The 9,810-nt window shown below is 46.5% G+C and overlaps 1 protein-coding gene across 1 annotated transcript; it reads right to left on the bottom strand.

The window, feature by feature from the left end:
* Positions 1–341: 341 nt before the first annotated feature.
* On the bottom strand, positions 342–3,991 carry DBX1 (developing brain homeobox 1). The gene is made up of 4 exons (XM_040409756.1): positions 3,460–3,991; positions 2,966–3,067; positions 827–1,029; positions 342–650 (listed from the first exon to the last, which is right to left on the bottom strand). The coding sequence occupies exons 1-4, from the start codon at positions 3,791–3,793 to the stop codon at positions 342–344; spliced, it is 948 nt and encodes a 315-aa protein (XP_040265690.1). The 5' UTR covers positions 3,794–3,991.
* Between the last annotated feature and the right edge of the window lie 5,819 nt (positions 3,992–9,810).

The following is a 9,810-nucleotide window of genomic DNA, read 5'->3' as shown; positions in this document are numbered from 1 at the left end:
AATAATATCATCAGAGACCGCCCCCTATATGAAGCCCCGCCCCCAGGCAGGACAGAGGCAGCCACACACGACACTTCAGCAACCTGCGACCTTCTAGCTCTTCAGAAACTACAAGTCCCAGCATGCCAAGAAAGCTGTAAACCATTGCACATGCTGGGATTTGTAATGACGTGACAGCTGCAAAGTCATAAGTAGCAAAATCGTGCAGTGGAAGAACCACAAGTCCCAGGGCGCTCCCTGACCAGCGAAGGAGGAGGGGCACAAATTGTGGCATGTCTCCAATCTGTCAATAATAATAATATTATACACCAGTGCAGAGTTCTTGTCCTTTACAGCAGGGATTAGGAGACCGTGATCTCATCGTCCTCGTCTTCAATATCAGAGTCTGATAAGTCGGACTGTTTGCTGTGACTGCTGGAATTAAATGGGGAGGGGGGTAATTGTGAGTCCACCACTAGGGGGAGCTCCAAGCGCTGATAGGACAGGGCCTCGTCCTCGCCTTCTAGGATCTTCTTTCCCACGTCACTGAGGTCGGGGTTGGGGTTAAACTTGGTGGGCAAGGTCTGTTCCCTGCAGCCCCCTGAAGACAGCAGCTCCCTCTCTTTAGAGTTCCTCCATTTCATTCTCCTGTTTTGGAACCAGATTTTCACCTAGAATTGATAGAGAGCAGAAGAAAGTGTCAGTCTCTGCAGTTAGTGATTCCATTCAGTGGACCAGAAGCCAAATCACTTTCTATGACTGAACCGTGATCAATTTCAATGTGTCAAAAAAAAGGTCACACAGTCTACGTGCTGGATACAGTGTATCACTATAGAACAGTCCTCACCTGAGAGTCCTTCAGTCCCAGTTTTCCCGCCAGTTTTTTCCGGTCGGGTTTGCTGATGTATTTTTGCTTCTGAAACATTTTCTCAAGAGCTTTGCGCTGCACGTCAGAAAACACGGCCCTGCGGAGCATTCCTCGACGGGGCTTCCCCCGGGCAGCGAGCGGCCAGGCGAATGTTCCAGGCATGGGGACCACAGAGGAGGAGGCTGGGAAAGAAAGAGGAGAATTTATTTCTACTGTCAATTATTCTCATATTATAAGTCACTAGTGTTGAGCGAACTTGTGTTTTAAGTTCGGTGTCTAAAGTTCAGGTTATCAAAGTATCCCGTTATGGATTCCGCTACCACGGACCCTAACGGAATTTAGAATCCGTAACGAGATAATTCGATAACCCGAACTTTAGACGCCGAACTTAAAACACAAGTTCGCTCAACACTATAAGTCACCTTAAACCGCTGTAGCGCTGGTGACCTGCAATACCATTATATTTCACAGGACACAACTAGAGTTCCTTTACCGTCCCATACAAATGTTTAGTCTTACAGCCCCTTTAATTCCGCCCCTTTACACCCTCCTTCCACTTTATCATAAATGTAAAGTTGTCTCCAGTTTCCCTTGAAGTGAATTTAACTCTTTGATTGTGAATTCACCATTTTCCAGAGCAGAAAGTGCCCCAGGAATGCAGCAAAAAATAAAAAAGATAGTGCAGCTAATTAGCACCCTGACTGCCCCACAATGGCATTTGTATGGTAAGGAGGTAAAGCCTCTCCTCTGGGGGCTCTGTGCCCGGACACTGGCCCTAATGAAGCGTGCACCGTAATTGTCTTGTAATGAAGTAACAGAAAAAGGTTGGGACAAGCGGCTAAAGCCATATATCCTGCACACAATGGCCTGTACACTTTCCAACTAAACACCAGTGTATGGCGAGCCCCTCCACGGAATACAGATGATGGACACCCCCCACTCCCACTAAACATCTCTTTATAGAAGGGAGATTCTTTCCATGAGGCTGCAATGGGATCAGGTCCCATAATCACCACAAGGACGACAAAAAGGTCTAATGTTACCTTATTCTACAAGCCTCTGCCCCCTGCATGTGATAGATAGATAGATAGATAGATAGATAGATAGATAGATAGATAGATAGATAGATAGATAGATAGATAGATAGATAGATATGAGATAGATCTATCCCTGTATCTCATATATATCTTTCTATTTATCCATCTATCTAATCTCTATATATCTATACATCTATATATCAACAACTATATATCTAATATCTATCTATCTATCTCAGATGGATAGATAGATTTATCTATCTATCCATCTGAGATAGATAGATATTAGATAGATAGTTATTGATATATAGATATACAGATAGATAGATAAATATGAGATACGGGGATCGATCTATCTATCTATATATCCATCTATCTCATATTTATCTAGCTGATATCTATCTATCATCTATCTATCGTCTATCTTAGATAGATAGATAGATAGATAGATAGATAGATAATAGATAAATATGAGAGATAGATAGATAGATAGATAGATAGATAGATAGATAGATAGATAGATAGATATGAGATAGATAGATAGATAGATAGATAGATAGATAGATAGATAGATAGATAGATATGAGAGATAGATAGATAGATATGAGATAGATAGATAGATCCCCCGTATCTCATATTTATCTATCTATCCAATAACTAAATATCTAATATCTATCTATCTCAGATGGATGATAGATAGATAGATCTGTCTTTTACTAATTACATATGATCTCATGGGTGCACTATGACCCCCTTCCTTCACTTAATGGGTCTTGTGAAAATATTGTGACGGATAACGGTGCATTATCCCGGTGACTGGTGAGTGTGGGTGGCAGGGCTCAGGGGGCTCCTGCATTGGTCACGGAGCTGGCTGTATTGTTGGGACTCAGTGGTTAAGTGCACTGACTGTGTGGGAAAAGCTCCAGTGAGAGAAGGGGGAACGCCTCAAATGTTCAGCCTGACAATTCCTGCTAATTGTGCACCAGGAGAGGTGTCAGCAGTCACTGCTCCTGATAAATAGGGGGTCAAATGAGCAAGTGACAGGCGTGCAGAACACAGGACACCCACCCGGGACACCTACCTGGAAAATATGAGGACCTGATGAACGGATGGAAGGAGCTCTCAAAATATGGCAAGGAGAAGGTCTTTGGAGGGACGGTGGGGAGAAGATTCTGGGAAGAATCTGAAAGAAGAAACGCAAAATTATAGAACATTCTGTGAATAATATCCAGATAAAAGTGACACACACATTATATGTATACAAATATACAGTGCAACATTGTAGCATTGTATTATTCTGACTAAAAGTTTGAGAAGTGTTCCCATAGCAACCCAAGCATATTGCATGGTATTAAAGGGGCATGAAAGACCCAGACACCTGCTTGTCCCACCACACAGTCTTAAAGGGGCAAAGACACAAGCACAGGTGGGTGCCACTGTATGGCCTTACAGGAACAGAGAAGACCCACATACAGACTTGTCCCAGTGCAAAGCCTTAAAGGGACAGAAGAGACACTAGATGGTCCCACCACCGCAGGATGACATTGAATATTATTTCGCCTGTCTGACACTCACCTGTTCTAGGATTAGGAGAGGACAAGATGGCGTTCACTCCAAACTTGAGGAACGTCGAGCTGTTTGTGTTCTGGGCTTCACATGGTCTTCTGGAGCTCAGGAGCTCTGAGGTGTCAGACATACTGATGGGGCTGTCTGAGGTTGGTGGTGAGACACTAGGTGGTGGCACAGCCCGGGGTAGGTAGCTTGCAGGCCTGCTGATCCTTATGAGGTCCTCCACCAAAAAGCTCGAATGGGTGGTCAAGGCAGTTTGCAGTGTCTGAGGTAGGGTTGGGGTTGGCCTGAGAAGGTTGGGGTAGACTGCTGGAGGAGCTAGGAGGCTGGGGAACATCATCTTGCAGGTAGTCCTCCTCAGTGTCAGGCAGGGAATGTCTCTGGCTTTCTCTGTAGGCTCTGGAGTCTAGGCTGTGTTGTGTGCCCGGTCCCCTGCAAGTTGGGTTTTATAGTGGTCAGCTCCCTGAAGCCCTTTTAGAAGTGACAGCTCAAACAATAGGACCTCAGCAACATTCCCCACTCCAGTCCCATTCATGGACAGGGCCTTCCCCCCTGATTGGTGCAGAGGTGCAATTTATGATTGGATTAGGCCCCATAAGTAAGCGATACACTGTGACAAAGGGCTTGTAGTCATCAGTTCTGCACCGTCCACCTCTTCTTCAGGCTCCCATTTATTCCGGGGAACTCGGCGGGGGGTTTGTTCAGCTGTAACACACACACACTCATTAAATGCCTATTTAAGAAAAGTTTCCAATGACATCTTTGGCCCCATAGAAAAGAGGGAATTATTCAAATCAAGCACTAAATTTATCTGCTGCCCCCTGCAGAGGTCAGAAAATAAATTAATATTCATACAGGTCTCCCCAGGAAGAGGCATCTTATCTCATATCTACAGACACCTTGTAATCTCAGCCAAGAAAGGGCGGCAGACACAACTATGTACAGGGCAAGAAGGCGGCGAGATAGAGAGATATGAGATAGAGAGATAGGAGATAGATAGATAGATAGATAGATAGATAGATAGATAGATAGATAATGAGATAGATAGATAGATAGATAGATAGATAGATAGATAGATAGATAGTAGAGAGAGATAGAGAGAGATATAATGAGAGAGAGACAGATATGAGATAGATAGATAATGAGATAGAGAGATAGATAGATAATAGATAGATAGATAATAGATAGATAATAGATAGATAGATAGATGACAGATGGATAGATAATAGATAGATAATAGATAGACAGATAATAGATAGATAGATAATAGATAGAGAGATAGAGACAGATGGATAGATAGATAATAGATAGATAATGAGATGAATAGATAGATAGATAGATGACAGATGGATAAATAGATAATGAGATAGATAGGAGATAGATAAATAGATAATAGATAGATAGATAATAGATAGATAGATAGATAATAGATAGATAGATAGATAATAGATAGATATTAGATAGATAGATAGATAGATAGATAGATAGATAGATAGATAGATAGATAGATAGATAGATATTAGATAGATAGATATTAGATAGACAATTCTTCTGCGGTATTTACGCTCTGTGATAATTATCATCTATTGGGGGCTTTAGTATCCAGACGATGAGGTCAGGACTTTGTGGGGAGTCCTGGATTTGGGGGTTCAGGTTCCTTTCCGGGTCTGGGGTGCAGTGGTTTCTTCCAGATAGAAGAATGTAGGCCGTGTCTTTAGACTTTGGGGAGGGGGGTCACCCTTGGAGGGGGTGCACACTGACAGGTCAGGGGCACTATGCTCAGATCTTTCAGGTTCTATGGTTTGGGGGTGCTGAGCTTGCTTGCAAAGCTTTTAGATTTTGGGGGACAGCCCTACCTTCAGTGCAGGGCAGTATGTGCAGGGTTTGGGGGGCAGCCCGGACCCCCCTTCCAGCAGCCAGAAGTGTGCAGCAGCTCTGATCCTATTAACCATGAAGTGACTGTCACCCTCAGCTGCTCACACAATGGCTCCTATAGGATCTCATTAAGCTGCTTTCTCCTGGTGCTGGTTTTGTTCGGGGTTTTGTGCCCCTGATCTCCATGTCGGCGCTTTAACCATTCACAGAAAGCATCTGAAATTTATCTCACATTAGTGCAATTCAGATGTAGCATCAGCCCCAATAAGGTCCCCGGGAGTGCCCCCTGCTGGCTGCCCACATTGTGGCAGGAACCGGCTGCTGATACATACAGGGGCATCTCAGGGGCCACAGGAACAGATGGACCTCGTTAGGTGCAGGGTATGGGGGCTCACTCTATGGTGCCCTGTCATCACCAGAGGATGAGGGGCCCAGGAAAGCCCAGGACCCCTGAGATATAGGGGAGTGATGAGGACTGGGGGGCACAGACCCCTGAGATAAAGGGGAGTGATGAGGACTGGGGGGGGCACAGACCACAGATATAGGGGAGTGAGGGGGGCACAGACCCCTGAGATATAGGGGAGGGAAGGACTGAGGGGGGCACAGACCCCTGAGATATAGGGGAGTGATGAGGGCTGGGGGGGGGGGGGGCACAGACCCCTGAGATATAGGGGAGTGATGAGGACTGGGGGGGGGGGGGGCACAGACCCCTGAGATATAGGGGATGAGGACTGAGGGGGGGACAGATCCCTGAGATATAGAGGAGGGATGAGGACTAGGGGGGGCACAGACCACTGAGATATAGGGGAGTGAGGGGGGCACAGACCCCTGAGATATAGGGGAGGGAAGGACTGAGGGGGGCACAGACCCCTGAGATATAGGGGAGTGAGGGGGGCACAGACCCCTGAGATATAGGGGAGGGAAGGACTGAGGGGGGCACAGACCCCTGAGATATAGGGGAGTGAGGGGGGCACAGACCCCTGAGATATAGGGGAGTGATGAGGACGGGGGGGCACAGACCCCTGAGATATAGGGGAGTGATGAGGACTGGGGGGGGGGGGCACAGACCCCTGAGATATAGGGGAGTGATGAGGACTGGGGGGGGGGGGACAGACCCCTGAGATATAGGGGAGTGATGAGGACTGGGGGGGGGGGGCACAGACCCCTGAGATATAGGGGAGTGATGAGGACTGGGGGGGGGGCACAGACCCCTGAGATATAGGGGAGTGATGAGGACTGGGGGGGCACCGACCACTGAGATATAGGGGAGTGATGAGGACTGGGGGGGCACCGACCACTGAGATATAGGGGAGTGATGAGGACTGGGGGGGCACCGACCACTGAGATATAGGGGAGTGATGAGGACTGAGGGGGGCACAGACCACTGAGATATAGTGGAGTGATGAGGACTGAGAGGGCACAGACCACTGAGATATAGTGGAGTGATGAGGACTGAGAGGGCACAGACCACTGAGATATAGGGGAGTGATGAGGACTGAGGGGGGCACAGCCCTCTGAGATATAGGGGAGTGATGAGGACTGGGGGGGCACAGCCCTCTGAGATATAGGGGAGTGATGAGGACTGGGGGGGCACAGCCCTCTGAGATATAGGGGAGTGATGAGGACTGGGGGGGGCACAGTCCTCTGAGACAGAGAAGGATAAAGTGGGACCTATAGGCAGATTCTCTCTGTATAACCACCAGGTGCTGGATATTAGACACATATACACTGTATACAGCATCTACATAGCAGTCTATATATAGCAAGCAACAGCCAGCATTGGACGGGACCAACACTTCTGGTATACAGCCTCCCTAGATCACTCTCTGTATACAGCCTCCCTATATTACTCCCTGTATACAGCCTCCCTATATTACTCCCTGTATACAGCCTCCCTATATTACTTCCTGTATACAGCCTCCCTATATTACTCCCTGTATACAGCCTCCCTATATTACTCCCTGTATACAGCCTCCCTACAGTACTCCCTGTATACAGCCTCCCTACAGTACTCCCTGTATACAGCCTCCCTAGATCACTCTCTGTATACAGCCTCCCTAGATCACTCTCTGTATACAGCCTCCCTATATCACTCTCTGTATACAGCCTCCCTATATCACTCTCTGTATACAGCCTCCCTATATCACTCTCTGTATACAGCCTCCCTATATCACTCTCTGTATACAGCCTCCCTATATCACTCTCTGTATACAGCCTCCCTGTTTTTTGCACTTTAGTCTAAAGTTGATCAAATTGGACAAACTCAACCAAACGATCCCCTTTGTCGCCTAATGAGAGGCCATCATCCTCTGGACAGGGCGGCCATGTCTGATGCCATCTCCGGCTCCGCGTTGGTCACTAAAATACAGTCCTGATCAAAAGTTTAAGACCACTTGAAAAATGGCAAACAATCCTATGTATCATGGCTGGATCTTAACAAGGTTCCAAGTAGAGCTTCAACGTGCAACAAGAAGAAATGGGAGTGAGACCAAACAATTTTTCAGCATTCAATTTAATGAAAACAACGAATAAACTGAAACAGGCTGTTTTTCAGTTGATCAAAAGTTTAGGACCAAACCTCCAAAAAAAAAAAATAAACCCCCCCAAAACCGAAATCCAACTTCCAAACATGAAGTCAGTAATGAGTAGCTCCGCCGTTATTGTTTCGGCATGCTTGATGCAAGCGTTTCCATGAGGTGAGTGGGAACATTTCTCCAAGTGGTGAAGACGGCCGCACGAAGGCCATCTACTGTCTGGAACTGTTGTCCATTTTTGTAAACTTCCCTTGCCATCCATCCCCAAAGGTTCTCAATTGGATTTAGATCAGGGGAACACGCAGAATGGGCCAAAAGAGTGATGTTATTCTCCTGGAAGAAGTCCCTTGTCCTGTGGGCATTGTGTACTGTAGCGTTGTCCTGTTACCACACAGACGAGGGCCCTCAGTCATGAGGAATGCTCTCTGCAACATCTGGACATAGCCAGCGGCCGTTTGACGCCCCTGCACTTCCTGAAGCTCCATTGTTCCACTGAAGGAAAAAGCCCCCCAGACCATTATGGCGCCCCCTCCACTGTGGCGCGTAGAGAACATCTTAGGTGGGATCTGCTTGTCATGCCAGTAACGTTGGAAACCATCAAGGTTACATTGTTTCTCATCAGAGAATAAAACTTTCTTCCACCTTTGAATGTCCCATGTTTGGTGCTCTCTTGCAAAGTCCAAACGAGCAGTTCTGTGGCGTTCAAGGAGACGAGGTCTTTGGAGACGTTTTTTGTTTTTGAAGTCCTTCAGTCTCAGATGCCGTCTGATGGTTATGGGGCTGCAGTCAGCACCAGTAAGGGCCTTAATTTGGGTCGAAGATCGTCCAGTGTCTTGACGGACAGCCAATTGGATCCTCCGGCTCAGTACGGACGACATTTTTTGGGTCTTCCACTTGACTTTTTCGTTCCATAACCCTCAGGATCATTTATAAAATTCCAAATGACTGTCTTACTGCGTCCCACCTCAGCAGCGATGGCGGCTGTGAGAGACCCTGCTTATGCAGTTCAACAACCCGACCGCGTTCAAAAAGGGAGAGTTTTTTTGCCTTTGCCATCACAACGTGTGACTACCTGACAGAAGATGACAATGAATCCACATCTTTGCACAGATTTGGCCTTTTAAAGGCATGTGGTCCTAAAATGTGGATCAGCTGAAAAACAGCCTGTTTCAGTTTATTCGTTATTTTCAATTAATTGAATGCTCAAAAAATGTTTTGTCTCACTCCCATTTCTTCTTGTTGCAGGTTGAAGCTCTACTTGGAACCTTGTTAAGATCCAACAATGTAAAATATGATTTTATGCCATTTTTCAAGCGGTCTTAAACTTTTGATCAGGACTGTATCACTCTTCATGTAATAACACAGCGTGCACCCCCAGTACACAAGGCTTATCCTGTATAATGCATGTTATAGTTTCTACAGATGTATCAGAGCTGAATTTGACATTTAACCCTTTGAACACCCCTAAGAAAATGTATCTACCTTAAAGGGCTCCATCCCAGGGGTTTAACCTGTGAAATGTTTACACTGCTCAGCAGCTGGATGTGTGCGGGGCTGTGGTGTGATTGACAGCCCTGTTCTCCATACGAACCCAGGACATTAGGACACACTGGGTGCGGCCATTGTTACATGAACTCCCCTCCACTGGGCCCTTCCCCAGAAGATGAGGGTTTCACTACTGAGGAGGATGATGATGGAGGCGCTAATTACTTTCCTTTGTGTCTCTAATTGTCCAAAAACAAAAGCACTTAAGAGACATTAGAGACCAGTTATCACCTGGGGAGAGGTCTATATATCTGTGTATTGGAGGGGGTGGAAGGAGCAGAGCCGTAGGGAGGTTACAGGGTCACTGTGGTCCATATTTCTGGTCATGGAGCCCCCATAAAATGTAAGGTGCTCGAATAGCCTGTCGTCCAGAATCTGCAGCGCTGGAGGGTTTCTATTACTA

This window comes from Bufo bufo, chromosome 10 (assembly GCF_905171765.1).
Source record: "Bufo bufo chromosome 10, aBufBuf1.1, whole genome shotgun sequence".
In the NCBI taxonomy this organism is placed as follows: Eukaryota; Metazoa; Chordata; class Amphibia; order Anura; family Bufonidae; genus Bufo; species Bufo bufo.
The sequence above is the reverse complement of the archived record's forward strand: the minus strand, read 5'-3'. Positions and strand labels throughout refer to the sequence as shown.